Raw genomic sequence first — 17,296 nt, 5'->3', positions numbered from 1 at the left:
ATACGATATGAGGGGCATGGAAGACTAAGATAATGGAAAGGAGTGGAATTGAGTCAATACCAGTGATGAAGGGCAGCACATAGAGCAGCACTAAATGGGGCAAACCGATAACCGAGGCTCTGTCCTTAAAGATCCCAATGGATCAAATTCCAGCATCATGTCCCAATATCTCAGCTTCAAGTTTCCCCCAAAAGCTATTAGAAAACACGGTGGCATTATCATACTGTGGGAATGGTTTGTTGTCCCCATGAAGAGGGAAGATAGTGATAGCTGATGGGCAGAGTGACCCATCTGTATGAATACATGTGCATTCTAGCAAATACTGAAAGGAAACATATTGAAAGATGAAAAAAGGTGTCAGATTGGCACAGAAGTTCTCCTTTCAATAGAACTAAACCCTAAACACAAAACTAGATCTAAAGTAAACGGTTTTAGTGACCCAGCAAAAGGTCCAAAGATTGAAATTCGCTTAAACACAAAATTGATAAGACGCAAAATAATCTAAAGTAGGGCTGCAACTAACGATTATTTTAAAAATCGATGAATCGGCCGATTATTTTTTCGATTAATCGATGAATCGGACAAAAAATATTTTTTATATATTAACCTCTTTATTCCAAAATAAACATTTTAGACAGAAGAAACAAGCACACAAGTACAGGTTGCTCATTAACTGTACTGGTGCAATATGAGAAATAAATGTTTGTGTTAAAACTACGCAAACTTACATGAGAAATGTAGCTGTACATCCACAAGATATAGGCTACTTTGTTTCATAAAGCGCAAAAAAAGACAGGCATTTTTGTTTTTAAAAGCCCCTAAGGGGTTCAAACAATAGGCCCCCCCATATCAACAAATGAGTTTTTTTTATACTAGAAGAGTTCTGCCTTCTAAGACAGGAAAGTATAACAGTTAAAGTTGCTACTTGAGAAAATACTGAACCATAGAGATAAAAATAGCCCTGTGATTCAAATTATAAATTGTATTTGGAATAAAAATGAGAGAACTAGGGGTGCCAAAAAACACATCCTCCAAAAACAGATATTTACATGGGAATGTGGCATATAATTAATTGACATATTACTGATCTTGCTGGATTTTATTCTGCTTTACTTCCATAAATTGCATGTTCTTCTTTACTTTATCTTTGCCAGAAGATTTAAACTTTAAACGCCTTGCCCTCATAATTTGCAAGTTAATTTATTTATAAAGATAATATAAATGCTGCTTAAGCTAATTCAAATGAAATTAAAAGTAAAATAAGTAGCCAACCTTATCACTGTCTGTGACCTACTAACACGGTAAGGAAAGCATCAGATGAGCTACCTGAGAAACTAACGTTACGTTTCCCCACTTTAAAATGAAACAAACATGGTCACTCACCCTGCTGATCAGCTCTCTTCACTGACATCGAAGGCTGCAACGGGTTTTCTTTTCAGGTGCTGCGTCATAACAGTGGTGCTTCCGTGCCATGTAAATTTCTTTTTACAAAAGTTGCATGTTACGACTTCTTTCACTTTACAAAGCGCAGGCTATTTTAATTATTGTGATCAGTTTGCGCTGTCAATCCCGGCGCATGCGCGCTTCATTTGCAGTCTGGACGCTCAGGGTAAACATCCTGCGGCTCTGACTGCAGCGCTGAGAGGGACTCCTGTGGGAGCGGGAGAACGGGGTTGGGATGGGGGAGGCGCCCCACGGCAGAGTAGGAACGATACATGCTTTCACGTAAGAGTCTCCAAAAGCCGCCAGTGACACCGTAAAAAGCTGCCAGATTTGTCACTAGTCGCTTTTTTGAAAAATAGTCGCTGGAGGGGTCTGAAAAGTCGCTAAGTATAGCGACAAAGTCGCTGAGTTGGCAACACTGCACCTGCGGCGTTGCCTCGCTCTGCCGTATTTTTTTTCTTCTTCCCCCGTTTCAGTGAAGTGACAGTGACGATGGCGGCGGATGACGCATTAATCGCGCGACACAACTAATCGATGATGAGATTCGTTGCCAACGCTTTTAAAAGTCGATTTTTATCGATTTTATCGATTCATTGTTGCAGCCCTAATCTAAAGGTAAAATATCATCCTTTTTCAAGCCTTTCAAAGTCATCTATAGGTTCATTTAAAATGAAATAATGTGTTTAGAACTACATGAACATTAATCTATTATGAAATATGGTTGTTATACTACAACCCTGAGTATGAGACACTTGTCTTTGAAACAAAGCTGCTCATCTCATGACTTTACTGAATTACACCACTTCTAAAGGCAAAACGAAATGTGGGGCATTTCAAGCTAACAAAAGAATCCCCCATTCAAAGGGGTGGACCCGTGCATCCGTTTCAATTTGCATGATTTCTAAACAAAAACAAGGCTTTGATGGGCTACTCTATAAAGCCTCGAACTCAACGCTATTTTCGATGTGTTGAATTGAAAAAGCTTCCTGGATGGGAAGCAAAACATCTTCAAACTTGGAAACAAAGTCCAGTGGATTGTTTTTTAACTTTTTTCGAAAAACAAAGTGTGAGGCCTTTTATGGCTAAAAAAAAACATCTTTTCCCTCCTTTTACATTAGCTTAAAAAGAAAGGTTGCTGGCCTGTCCAGATTAGCAGCTAAAAGAGTCTCTTAGTTGAATCTTTAAGGCAATATCATCATGCTCTCCCCCTCCCTGGTCAGGAAAAAGTAGTGTTTATTTACAGGGCAGACACAGTAAGGTTGAGATAAGTACTTCTGTTAGGCAGCATTTTTATCCAAATATTCTCCAACTGTTTTTTTTCACAGGTCAGGGAGGGGCTGTAGCTCAAATGGCAGAGCTCATGTAGATTAAGACATGCATGAATAAAGCCAAACACGACTATGTATGTTTATCATTAAATAATAGCTATAGCCTTCTCCTTATTGTTTTCCCTGACACCTAACATGGGTTTAAAGATAAAAATTACATAAAACAGTTATGTTTGGCACATCTGAAGGCTCTTTGAATACATTGCCCTTCTCTTAATGCCTCAGACCTGTTTTTAATCACTATCCAGGCCAATGTCAATGACACATCCAGCTGTAAATAACAAAGCCTGATAGGCCCTAAATTTCCATGCTGCTACACTCCTAAGCACTGTTTTATCCTGAATGGCTGTCATGTCAAATTTTAATCTGTCTAATTATAGACATGCTGATGACAGCATTAGTCATTCACAATACAGATTAACCAGAAGCATATCCCACTCATTCCCAGGTTATCAAAACATACAGAAAGCATGACACAGCAACATTACAGCTGTGATAAACTGCACCTTCAGGCTCTCAGCATATCAGGGACTTTATTCATTTTGTGCCCATCTCTCCCCTCCACAAGATACTTATCTTCTGTTGAACCAGGAGAAAAAACGATATAAGAGCAGATACCTTACAGTACTGAGAAAAGCAATCTCTTCAGACCTTTCTTATAGGGAGAAAGACTTTTAGGTAATCTATATAGTTTTAAATATATACTTTAATGGTTGCTAAATTAGAAAGATGCAATTCAAAGTGAAGCCCCACATGACCTCACTGCACCCTTATACTCACCACACAAACTTTTGTGGTTATCATACAAAGAAGTCCTTGACAGACGTGGTTCTACAACAGATGGAAAAAAAGGGCATTCCACAACAATCTGAGGGAAATCTCTAAGAATATGGGATGTTTCTTCACCTCTACTATCAGTTTGACTTGGAGTAGTTTTTATTACAGGGAGAGCTTGAAAAAGATCAGTTTTGGCAACTGGATGTGAAGTTTTTTTTAAAGACGTTTTGCGGGGAGAACTTAGATTAATATACCGTATCAGTGCTCCCCAACACAAGTTAGAACTGAAGAAGCCTCTTGGATGAGAGGCGAAACGTCTTTAAAAAAAAAAACTTCACATGCAGTTTCCTAAACTGAACTTTTTCAAGCTTGACCCTGACCTGAGAGAATATTTTTAAATAAATCACGATCCTTGTGAGTTATTAGTCAGTTCTTCCTCATTCACCCACTCATTTTCCTCCTCCTTATCACTAAATACAACACTACGGGTTTCTAATTCACATTCATAGGAGACACATTTGATTTGAACCATAGCCTAAGAAACAGCATTTCTGGGTATAAAAACAACACATCGCTAAAACAACACAATAATTTACAATTTGGCTACTTCCAAAACATGCGTGTAACCCGCAAAAATAACCACAATCTCACACAGAAAGCATTGTAGTAAAACCTTCAAAGACCTTTCACGCTCCCATACTGGATAAAGGGAGTCCACTGTAGTTGTGGTGCCCTTTAAAAGACCTCTCCACAACTCTGCAGAGGCTATTTAAATTCTGGTACATAGAATATCATTTTGGTTTTAGTCAGGTGTAAAGAGACCTTAAAAGCAGACATCAGACAGAAATCTGAGGGTTTAATGGTAAAACATGTGCTGGTGTTGGTTGGCAGAAAATTTCCAAGTTTGAAAGTAGCTTGTTCTTGGTGTGTTTGCATTTTGTTAAAATTGAAAAAACTTACAAGGATTTGCTCTCTATAGAGCTCAACTTCAATCAGGGACTCACATTTACTGCAGAAAATAAGTGTCTCTGCTTGTGGAACATTTTGCCTTTTGTGTAAAAGACCGGGAAACGATGCTAAACAAAAAACCATGGCTCACTTCTCACCTCATGAAAACTTCATCCACATGAATGCACATACACAAGAGAAGAAATGTGCTCCTCAATGTGACTGCATATTTGAGTAGCTCTGCTATCTTGATTCTAATTTTTTTTTATAAAGGAACCTTAGTTCCACCATTAGTGGACCAAATAATAATAATGGCACTGAAAGGAAATTTTGCAATATCTTTTCCTTTTTTGACAATCGTTATGGTGTATAAAGAAAAAATAATTACTTGATATTCTGAATAAAATGTAAAAAAAAAAAAAAAAAAAAAAATATTTAGAAAATACAAGGAGAAATGTTATTAATAAGCTATCATGAATAGTAAATTATTAAATATAAGTGACTGTTGTACTTGTTTTGCTTAATTTTGTTTTAAAGCTATTTCTTTCTCTTTTTTTAAGAATATAGCATTGTTCATTATTTCATTATACTATGTTCAATAAAGTAAAACCTAAACTCAAGTTGTTTTTTCACACATTGAACCAGCTTATTCAAAGCTCAAAAGACTCAACCCCGTCGAGTTGAAAAGCAGGTGCTGAAGATGCAAGAGAGAGGAGGTGGAAATTTAAGGCATATCTTCCATCAATCATAATGGGCAAGTATTATGTATTTTACTGAAACATGGCTGCAGGATTATATACCCTACTTCAGTGTCTTTCTACTGGGCTTTCTGAACATACTAGTAGACAGAGAGCAGCTAATATTGGTTATTCAAACATATAAACATCTATAGACACCATATTATTTGACTTTTGAATATAACCACAATCACAGATTGTGAACGCCTCTTGGAAATAAATTACTGTCACTCAGATAAAATGGAGGTGTTAACTTCAAGTAGAGTGGAGTTGTAAGCTTCCCGTCTGTGCCCCACACTGCCCCCTAGAGTCTTCCAGAATACTGATTATAACTGCAGGGAGTACAAATGTGTTAGCAACATTCCATGTGTCTCTTTCCACACGGAACATAGATGCATCAAGCATAAACCAGCCTTAACCCATGGTAAAGTATGAAGCAGGATTAGATTATACATTATATTTGAAATATTTTACAACTCACACAGCCCTGGTAAAAATGATATCTTCAAAAGGCTTAGGGGGCGCAAATACAAATTAAGCAAGATTAGGCCATTCACCTTAACAAACCAGCTAGAAATATACAAATTAATAAGTGGTCCATGGTTCCTGTAGAGGAGCTGTAGAGATCATACTTATATATACAGAACAACAACTGGCCAAGCACTCCACAAATCCAACATTTATAGAAAAGTAGAAACATTTTGTTCTAAAGTCCTGTTTTCAGTTTGCAACAAGCCATGTGGGTCACATAATGAACTTGGTGCTCTGGCCAGATAGGACCAGAATTTTAAATGTTGGCCTACATGCTTCATGCTGGGGGAATGAAGCATGTAGGAAAGATGGTCATTAAACGAGAAGATAAAAGGAGCTAAATACAGGACAGTTCCACAAGGAAAGGAGTTGAAAGCTACAAAAAAATAACACAAAAAAAAAATAAAATTGAAGCTTGACTTCACCTTTCAGCGGGAAGGAGAGCTACTTTCCTACAGCTTTTAGACACATCCCAGCTCCAACACACCGTTATCATATTAATGGCACATTAGCAGCCATTTAATAAACATACTGGATTCAGCCTAAACATGGATGTGGTTCACTTTTGAAGCATAGATGCACTTAAAATCTGCAGAACAGTAGATTCTGAGGGCTGAAGTTCAGACCCACGCTCATAATTTAAAGCCAAGGCTTCAACTGAAGATAAATGGGTTGGTGTCTTGTCTCTAGCAGAACAAACCTCAAAATAAAAACCTAAACAATTAGTGTTGTAACAGGACTAAAGGTTGTTTTACAAAGGAGGCCTTGAATAAAAATGTGTGCCACACTGTTCAGACTTAACAAACTCTCTTATGCTCAACTCCCACTTTTTTCACACACACACCAGAAAAACATCAAGTGGACATTGTAAAGTTAAAAAAATTAGATATATAGTGTTCAAATAGTAGGAATTACTTTTCAAGCTACCAAATCACTTTTAAACTGTTGAAAAACTAAAAATTGTATCTGGAAGACTATTGCTGCCACAGCCAGTTGCTTCCATACCTTAGTATGATATTAACTGCTTTTGTCAGCAGCGTGTAGCAACCGTACCATGATCTATTGTCTTCTAACATGTCTGTTTGAATCTGTCTGTTCCTTGTTATTCTGTTAGCTGGTTCCTTTTTTTCCCCTGTGTGTCCAGATGGATGTGGGAGTGTGCAGACCGCTGAACCATTTAGTGATGATGACTGCTAATGACGGCTCTGTTAATGTCTCAATCAGGTAAAACTGAAACAGAACACACAAAAAAAAAAAAAAAAACTCCACTCAGAAAGAGAGGGAACCGGACACCATTGAGAGTTCTTGGCTTTGCCAGAGAGATCAATGGCTTGTTTGAACGTGTCTCTCTCCTTCCAGAGAGCCAACATTTAGCCTTCAGTATCCGGCTGTGTGAAAGTGGGGTAGATGGATACGGAAACTCACATACACACAAACATCAAAAAGACCACGTGTGAGCAAGTGGGTGAGGCCTGCCAGGCCTAAAACACATCTGACACATCTGAGGGAACCCCTTTGCCTCTTCCCTGCCCCCACTCCCCTCTCCACACTGACCCTCCCACCTTCATCTTCCAGCTTCTTGTTTCACATAAACATTTATCCCTGGGGGGAGGCTGGCTGCACACAGCACTGCAGAGATGTTTAACTAGATGCAAAACCAAATGCCTTTTCAATAGTTCTTACTCTTTTAAGCCTCAAAATATTGTTTATTAAACCAATTTTGACATCAGGAAGAGTATATCTAGTACTATTTTAGATTTTTATCCGTTTAGTTGACAATGATAAAAAAGCAACAAAAGATGAAAAGGGAAAAGTGTTTTCATATACAAGTTGAGGAAATCTCCTCTTGAAAATGTGTATAAACAATGCCTCCATAGTTTTTATTTCCAGTTATTTATCCTTTTAGTTTAAGCAGAGGAAATCCTCTAGGTATTATCTGGGTTGATAAAAATAAGATCTGTTAGTTTTTGAAATAATTGTCCAAAGTGACAAAGATCTGGTGAAACCTAAGCAACCCTTGAAATCCCCAGAAATAAATGCATTATCAGAAGGTGTTACAGCTTGCAGCCATTTGTTAGGGTTATTGGCTGAAGGCCATAGGCAGAGAAGCATTGGCCAGTTCATTATAATGTACATTTTTTAGTAATTGCTGTTGTAAATTATTTAACCTTGTTATTCATTTTTACCTTCCTCTTGCCAACACCTACATCATGCACTGGAGTAGCCCTTAGCCGATTGTAAAGCGGCATAGGATGAGAATCAGCCCCTCCAAGTCCAAAGACAAAGGTTCTCAAAAGGAAAACTGTAGCCTTTCCCCATCAGACAGGAGAATTTAAGTATTGATGGGCCTAGTTTACAAGTGAGGTGAGAATGGAGCAGGAGGTCAATAGACATGGCGGTGCGACTGCTACGATAATGCTGTGAAAGAGGCGTAGCTCTAGATTTACCGCTCGGTCTACGTTCCTACCCTCATCTATGATCATGAAATCTGGATCATGACCGAAAGAGCGAGATCCAGGATACAAGCGGCTGAAACTAGCTTGCTCTGCATAGTGGTTGGGGTCTCCCTCTGAGATAGGGTGAGGAGCTCAGTCATTCAGGAGAGGTGTCAGAGTGGAGTCACTTCTCCTCCACATCAAGAGGGACCCAGCTGAGGTGGCTCAGATATCTTTCTTTGGATGCCCCCTGTACACCTCCCCCAGGGGTTGTTCCAGGAATGTCCCACAGAGTGGAGGCCTAGCAGATGACCAAGGACACAATGAAGGGACTATGTCTCTTGGCTGCCTTGGGATTTCTTGGGCTCAAGAGGAGCTGGAGGAGGTGTCTGCTGAGAGGGAAGTCAATGAGCCTCTGCTGTAGCTGCTCCCCCTGCGACCCGGCCCCAGATAAAGCGGAAGACGACAAGTACAAGTTATAAATTTTTTTATGGGATATAAATAAAGAGATGGGTAGATGGGAGGCATTATTTATAATCTTCAAGTGGCACACCAAAAGCATAATATAACATAATTTCAGTTTTATTTTGCAGTTGTCTAGCTAAGAAAAAAGAAGTTCAAGGAAATTAATGAATATTGAAACTAATTGAAAATTGCCCTCTTCATTTCTAAATTCCTTCTGAAGCCCTTTAACTGTAATGCCCCATCTGATCATGACGATCATCATCTTTATAGTAAAACTGCAGCAATCAATCTGCAGAAGAATTTGTTTTTTTCTCTATCAGCTTTGATATGAGAATGCCAACAAAACTTAAACTGAATTGCTTTTCTTTTTATTCAGATTAACCAAAATGTACCTATAAAATATGTTTTCCATTAAAAAAAAACATTAATTAAAAAAAAAGAGCTAGGAACATGAAAATTCTGCATATCAGTGAGGCAAAACTCCCTCCTTTTTATTTGACACAACAATCAATTCAGCACCTGCTTCCCCAACCATCTCACCTAATTATGCCCCTGTTCTAAATACATGACCCTCATATTTTAAGATACTTTTTAGAGGTTTATGACTATTGTTGATCTTTGACTTTACTCAACATTTAAATTTAAATTCTGAATAAGAAAGGACTGTTTAATTTGTTTTGCTGAGGAATGATTGATGCCTTCTAATGACTTTCATCCTAAATAAATATTCTGATATCTAATTCTTGGTATTGACAGTAACATTGCTTCTTATCTTGGTAAGTAAGAGAGTTTTCTTTGTTTTACTTGTATTGGTCTTTTTCTCTTCTTATTTATTTGCTTGTTTTTAACTTTTTTTTTACCTAGAGCACTTTAAATGGTTCTGTAAAATGAAATTTGCAATATAAAAATACATTACCTTAATATTATACACCCCTTAAATACAATTAAAGACTAAAGTGTTAATGGTCAGTTTAAATGTGGTTAACACAGCATTAGAAGTACCATTTAGACAGACAGCCTACATTTGGGCTCAGTGTGTGCTTTCAGGGTTAGCCATGATGCTGATAACCTTCCATGCTGCCTCCACACCGGGACAGGCCGCAGTAACACTCTGTAAAGTCATCACATCTTTTACTCTAGTCCTCTCTTTCTCAGCACCCTCGCCATGTCTAGCCGGGGGGCCGCTGAGCGCTCCTACCTGAGCTGTCCATGGTGCTGCAGTCTTCCTCCCTCAGCGGGCCCGCCTTTGGTCCGAGCGTAGCCACGATGGAGCCTCCCAACGAGCCGCTGCCGCCTCCTCCGCTCCCCCTGCCGAAGCCGAAGCTGTCTCCGCCGCTATCGACCAGCTGCAAACATTCATAGCCATCGTAACTGGTCTTTTTCTTGTATGCTCCTAACAAGCTCATTACAAAAGAACACAAGGATGGAGGAAATAAGGAAAAAGGCGAAAGCGGCCGAAAAAAATGACACATAGGCTACACCGCCCCGACGCTACTGCTGCTTCTGCCGGGTGCAGCACATGTCCGAAGATGGGAGGACAACCGGTCTCTGCTTTCTGAGAATAAGAAATGCTATCGGTAGCTCTGCTCCCTCTGATTCTCCTTCTCTCTCTCTCTCTCTGTATCGCCTCCTCTATTTCCCAGCTCCGCAGTTCACTACGACTCCCAGCTGCTGTTGCTGCTGTCCCCGACCGACTTAAAGGGAAATCCACCACAGCTCCGGGTCCCATAGCTATTATGCTCCAATCAATATTCCCCTGGACAGATAATAATCGGGCCCACCTCTCCATAAGGCTTCATGGGTCCATTTTTTAAGCGAACAACTAAATTATGTTTTTTAAGGAAAAGTTTCCCCCCTTTTCCTTATGCATTGATTCCCCCATTGCTTCAATAAAACACCATGTATCTCATTTAAAGGAATAGTACACCCAAAACATGATTAGCCTTCATTTTCTACTCACCCCCATGCTGAACAACACTCTGGAGTACTTTTTTGATATCTCAAATGCATCTGGAGATCTGGGAGGCTTCTTGCTGTCTGCTGACATTCAAATAATGGAGGTCTATGGTGCCCGAGACAGAAAGGTCCATAAAAGTCCACAAAAAACGTGTCAATATTCCTCCATACTGCTCGTCCAATGTATTCCAAGTGTCCTGAGTGGGTAGCATCCAGAATTTACTCGAAACGAAGTCATTTAGAATGTTTTTAGAGCATAAACAGTAGTGTATAGGATTTCCTGAAAGCGCGCACCTGCGCGTTCACGACGCTACGGAAGCCGGCAGACCAAACCAGCGCATTCAGCTCGGCAAAGAACTCATGCTCTTCCTCAACACTGAAGTCCTCAGACATTTTTCTTTCGTTGTTTCTTTCTTTGCACAGGTAAACAGCACATTTCTTCTCCTACGCTTGCATTATTGGCAGAGCAGACGCTGAATGCGCACTTTCATCTGGTTTGGTCTGCCGGCTTCCGTAGCGTCGTGATTGCGCAAGTGCGCGCTTTCAGGAAATCCTATACACTACTGTTTATGCTCTAAAAACATTCTAAATGACTTCGTTTCGAGTAAATTCTGGATGCTACCCACTCAGGACACTTGGAATACATTGGACGAGCAGTATGGAGGAATATTGAAACGTTTTTTGTGGACTTTTATGGACCTTTCTGTCTCGGTCACCATAGACCTCCATTATTTGAATGTCAGCAGACAGCAAGAAGCCTCCCAGATCTCCAGATGCATTTGAGATATCAAAAAAGTACTCCAGGGTGTTGTTCAGCATGGGGGTGAGTAGAAAATGAAGGCTAATCATGTTTTGGGTGTACTATTCCTTTAATAATGCACAATACATTCAGCTATAACAATGAACTATTGTAGGCATAATTGTCAGCAGAAAATCCTAGACATGTGAAAAACGCCTCTGACTTTTTTTTAAACGTTTTGTTGATTATGTGGTTGTTGCTGTTTTTGTAAATAGAGGCAAAATTTTATTTTATTTTTTTCTCAGATCAGGTGAATGGAAAATACAATCATAAATAACATTTAATCATGTTTCTATAATGACATTAGCAGTGGCGGTTCTAGACCAAATGTACCAGGGGGCCAGGAGGGGGCCAACGTTGTTTTCATGGGGGCCCAGAAAAGCATGAAATAAAAAAAAACAGGGTTAGCTATTTAATATATTAAGATAGCTGCATAAAGTGAAAGTTCTATTCAATTAGGTTTAGATAAAATTATATGTCTTATTAGATCAATAGACATTAATAATTTAGGAATTTTCCACATTTTTGACTTAATTTAAGTTTTTTTTTTATAAATTCTGAATTCACCCATTCCTCTGACATCACACAAAGCCAGTTATGTCCAAAGCTGTTATTGTTGACCCTAATCCTTTGTCCCCATTATTTTTAAAAAAGTCGTTGCTCCATATGTGGTGAAATCAGAAGCCTTGCTCTTCATTAAACTTTTTTCAAATGCCGTGATTTGTATTCTCGACCCCATCAACTTTTTCACACAGTAGTAGTTTGACACCTTTTACTACAATTACAGTCACAAGTATTTGACGTTATTTATATTTAGCTTTCCTAAATACAACCCAGTGTTGCCAGCTGTATGGTGGTGGCAGCATCATGCTATGTGGACGTCTATCTCAGAAGAGACAGGGAAGCTGGACACAGCTGATGGAGAAAATGGATGGAACAAAATACAGGGTGATACTGGATGAAACTCAATTTAAGTTTTTTTTTTTTATAAATTCTGAATTAGAACTCCAGAAAAAACGGATAAATTCAGCTGTAAAAATTATATATTTTTTTTAAATCTGTTTTGGAAAAAAAACCATTTAGCAGATAAAAACTGGGATCCTATCTCAAGGCCACTGAAGCTATCACCGCCTTGTTTTAAATAATTGGTAAAAACAGAATTTGTAAAGAAAAAAATGAAATAGATCCAAAGGACCTATCAGTAACCGTGTCTGTTCCAGGGCAGATCATCATTAGAATTTCTTTGAGTATTATGTATTCAATACAGGGGCCATAACGGGGGCCAGAATATGATCTACAGGGGCACTGGCCCCGGTGGCCCCTGTCTAGAACCGCCCATGGACATTATCATCTGTTAATGATATAGAAAAAAGCAATGAGTCTTTTTAACATGTTTTTTATTCAATCCATCCCAATGATGACAATAATAATAATAATAATAATAATAATAATAATAATAATAATAATAATAATAAAAATAATAATAATTTCAATTTATTGATCTCCCATTTGAGGAATTTACTTCTGCACCATCCCCTTTGGGAGCAGTGCGCCACCACTGTGTGGCACCCGGGGAGCAGTGTGGGGTTAAGGTTTTTGCTCAGGAACCCAGAGTGGAGGCTGTGGGGATTGAACTGGGTACTTGCAATCTTTACATAGCAGAAGTGCACTGCTCTAACCACCAGGCCAACACTCCCCTTATCATCTGTTCGATGAAAAAAGAAAATGAAAACCTCCACCAGCAAAGGCAGATCCATTTTATTATGGAAAGCAACAGTGAGGGGGGCACAACTGAACATTTCCCAGGTCTATAACATTATAAATAACCAAGCACCAACACATACTCACACCTAAGGGTAATTAGACATAACAGTTTTGTTTTGGGACAGTGTGAGAAAAAAAAATCGAAGCCAGGAAGCTGTTTCTGCAAGGTAACAGAGCTACCACCTGCAGCATCGTGCAGCCCCTTCAATGCTGTTGATGTCTTAAGATTTGAAGCAATCAGATTACCTAAATAAGGTGCTGCAAAGCTCTAATTCTGATAACTTTTTTTCCTATTTGTGATCCCATGGTTTTCTCTACTTGATTTGATTAGGGTTTGAAAAAATGTCTCATATGTAGCTTTATATTTACCTTTATATTTAAATAGTTTTACAGAGAAAAAAGTGTGTTTGTAATTTGTATTTATCTGTCTTTATATTTGGTAAAAAATTAAAACAGATCTCTGGTGTAGTGATTAGAAAAGAAAAAATGGAATCTAAATCTGTAAACACTTTATCACTTACTGGTGGACAAATAGTGGGATAAAGAAATGGAAAAAATATATATATAAATAAATAAGGTAAACTATTTTATAACTAGATTTATATATTTTGTACTCTGACAAAAATGAAACAAGAAACAAAAAAAAATCAGCCCAAAGATGGCATGCTTCCTTCCTGTGCCCTCTCCCCTGGCAACAGAAACCCTGAATGGTTCTGAAAGGAGGACATGAGCCTGGGAAACTCTTTTTAGGAGAGAGGACGGAAGGCTCAAAACTCAGCCGGAACGGAATGTCCAAAACAGAGGATTCCCGCTCCATAACCGGATGCTACGTGCTGCCACTCCACTGGTGCACATTACCTTTCTGTTCTGTGTCTAACCGTGTCAAGTATCCATTATTCTTTTTCCACCCTGCATGCTGGGGACAGACAGTGAGGCAGTGCACCGGCTCCAAACATTGAAAAATGAAATCAGTCAACTTCCTTTTGTTTTTTCATTTTTATTTTGTTTTCTATAGAAATTTGTTTGTTCCATTATTATTAAGATATTGAAAGTATCAGAGTATACACATTAGCTGTTTAACTAATCTGTTTAACTAAAGTTAGTGTTTAGAACAAAGTGTCAATTTTACATGCCTCTTCCTGGTATTTTTTCCTGATCAGAAAAAGTCTAATAAAATAATTTATATCATTATTAGGTTATGTCTGTATTAATTTTTATGTACAGTAAAACATGCAGCTATACATAAACATAATCATACCCTTTAAATATTTGATCCAATTAACTGTAATTTCGTTTTCTTATTTTTTTACCTTCTTTCATATTACAAATTTCAATCCGTCTTGATGGGCATCTATGTACATCAGTTTCCAAAAACTCTATTTAGGCCCAAACTTTTACTGTTCCAGAAGGTTTGATCTGAATTCTCCCATCGGAACTCGGGTTGTTTATTTATGGTTGTTGTTCTTGCAGGAAGGTGAAATGGGGCCAAGTTTCTAACAAGTTTCATCCAGTATCACCTTGTATTTTGTTCCATCCATTTTCTCCATCAGCTATGTCCAGCTTCCCTGTCTCTTCTGAGATAGACGTCCACATAGCATGATGCTGCCACCACCATACAGCTGGCAACATTGGGTTGTATTTAGGAAAGCTAAATATAAATAACGTCAAATACTTGTGACTGTAATTGTAGTAAAAGGTGTCAAACTACTACTGTGTCAAAAAGTTGATGGGGTCGAGAATACAAATCACGGCATTTGAAAAAAGTTTAATGAAGAGCAAGGCTTCTGATTTCACCACATATGGAGCAACGACTTTTTAAAAAATAATGGGGACAAAGGGTTAGGGTCAACAATAACAGCTTTGGACATAACTGGCTTTGTGTGATGTCAGAGGAATGGGTGAAAAATAGCTGTTTTAACACAACAAACCTGTTCAAACATCCTAAAACCTGATCCTAAAGTTAAACTTTAAGGGTCATTTAAGCAATTTTCACCTTATTCACATAGTAAATAATAAATAGAATAAAAAGAATTCCCAGTTTAGAGTTTAAACAAACAAGCTCCCAAACTAGTCAAATCAGTCAAAAATTCACAAGTGACAACAATCAGGATGACTCATGTGGGTCAGTAACTCTTCCCTTTTTTTTTACACTCAACTTGTTCTGACTGCAGCCACTAAGGTCATCATCACTGACTAGAAGACAGATGAAACACAAAGCTTCGTGGCAAACCAAAAGTCAGAAAAGTAGGAACTAGTTTAATAATCCTTAATCTAATATTTTTAACTGTATTTATTGTATTTAATTTCAAAAATCCAAAAAACATGAAGAAATGTTCTTGATCATGAATTTCTTGGTTAGATAAAATGTAATTGCAGTGACTGATGCTTGCGCCTTACATCCCAGCACAGTTTCCTACAAAAATATTAATAGAGCTAGAACCTTTCCACATTTTTAAATCTTCCACGATTTCTCCTGGATTCACTAAGAAAAAACTCAGTGCAACCATTTGTGTTTATAATGTGCTTGTGTATATTTCAGTGATATAAATTATATTTTATTAACCCAACTGACCCTAACCAATGTTAAAAAGAAATCCATTTAAAGCCCTGTTTGAATTTTGCACACCTCTGTTGATTGTAAATCTCAATTATACATCTCTTTTGGGGGTTCTAACATATCAGTATGAGAGAAAAGTTCACAACTTAGGGCAAAGCAAAGCACAGTTTTTTGTCCTTTCTTTCTTTTAAAATGTTTGATAGTTTTGAAGATAAAGGTTTGTCAGAAGTGTCCCTTATCAAAAGCAGACATATTTGCTTAAAAATACATTTTAAAGCATTGTCTTTCTGAAGGATAAGTATTTTTTCTTTTATACCCATTGTCATCAGACTGATGAACTGTAGATAAAACTCATGTAACAAACTCTGCAATCACCCTGATAACACCAACCAAAAACACTGCATACCTGTATTTGCACCATATATCTTAATACTCTGAACTTCCCTATCAAGGAGTTTTTTGCACCATGTTTTTCTCCCACACTGTTTACATTTGGTCACTGCTGCACTTTATGGAATGGAAATGTTCATTTACTGTCTGAAAAGCTGCACTTAACGAACTTTCGTTTTGTGTACACTCTGTGTTTACGAAATGAGTATAAAAGTCTAAGTCATACAGAGCATCTGTGCTTCTTGCAAGTTTTAGATCTTATATGTTCCACGTTATTTGTGCACATTCTTCCGCTTCTCCTGTTTTTAAGCATCTTCTCTACACTGAAATCATAAGAAACATTGTTGAGATTTGATGCCACAGATTCCAGAACAAAGATAAAACCCAATGCTTTTTATGACCTATTCTTACCAGTGTTGCTGTGTGCAGCCTTTTGCTCATGAGATCATCCCTAAAAAAGCCCAGTTTTCATTAGATTAAAAGCCTTTCATTCTGCACACCTCCTTCATTAAAAACCTAGATTGTTTAGTGAGAATCTTTTAGAACTTATTTGTCCCCATTCCTCCAAGAGGAGGTATGTGTTATAAGCTCTGTGCACATCCATGAAATTTGCTGCTGGAATCAAATAAACTGCTTTAACGGGTGAGATAGGAAATTCTTCAGCATGTCACAAGTTTTACTAGTTTTTACCACCATCTTCTAGGACCTACTGAGGATTAATATTTATCCATGCAGTTAAAACAGAATCTGTAAATCTGTTGGATCAGCAGAAAGTCTACAATGTGAGACTTTGAATCTTAAATTCTCTCCAAAATTACATTTCATATCCCAGAAAAATGATATTCAACACATGGGGGATCAACAGAAGCCCCCCTGCTTTAGAGTCAGCTTTAAACAATTGAACCTCGTTTAGGGCAATATCTAACTTATTTTGAGTGTTTTGTTTTGTTTTTTTGCTTTTTGGCACTAGTGGATTTCCAAAGTCCACCAACAGGAAAACTGGATAAAGAGAGAGGGGGAAGACATGCAGCAAAGCTCTCTCCAGTTCTGAACTTAAACCTGACCATCATTTTTAAAGTGTTGCCATATCAATTAAACACAAGACTATGAGTTTACATTTTACAGTTGAGCTTTATATTCAAAGTTATTAGCGCCCTTATCAAACA

At 38.0% G+C, this 17,296-nt stretch overlaps 1 protein-coding gene across 3 annotated transcripts in view; it reads right to left on the bottom strand.

The window, feature by feature from the left end:
• The window catches only part of dnajc6 (DnaJ (Hsp40) homolog, subfamily C, member 6), a 61,513-nt gene that overhangs the window by 42,210 nt on the left and 2,007 nt on the right, over window positions 1-17,296 (bottom strand). For 2 of the 3 annotated variants that reach the window (XM_038278380.1, XM_038278381.1), the window contains exon 1: window positions 9,863-10,372. In XM_038278380.1, the coding sequence (XP_038134308.1) occupies window positions 9,863-10,136 (274 nt within the window). In that variant the 5' untranslated portion in view covers window positions 10,137-10,372. Of the gene's footprint in view, window positions 1-9,862; window positions 10,373-17,296 lie in introns of those variants that run through there. The other variant, XM_038278382.1, reaches the window with a different exon arrangement.

The sequence above is a fragment of the Cyprinodon tularosa genome, unplaced genomic scaffold, assembly GCF_016077235.1.
Source record: "Cyprinodon tularosa strain WSP-4 unplaced genomic scaffold, ASM1607723v1 ctg140, whole genome shotgun sequence".
Classification (NCBI taxonomy): domain Eukaryota; kingdom Metazoa; phylum Chordata; class Actinopteri; order Cyprinodontiformes; family Cyprinodontidae; genus Cyprinodon; species Cyprinodon tularosa.
Note: the sequence above shows the minus strand (reverse complement) of the source record. Positions and strands in the feature narration are given on the sequence as shown.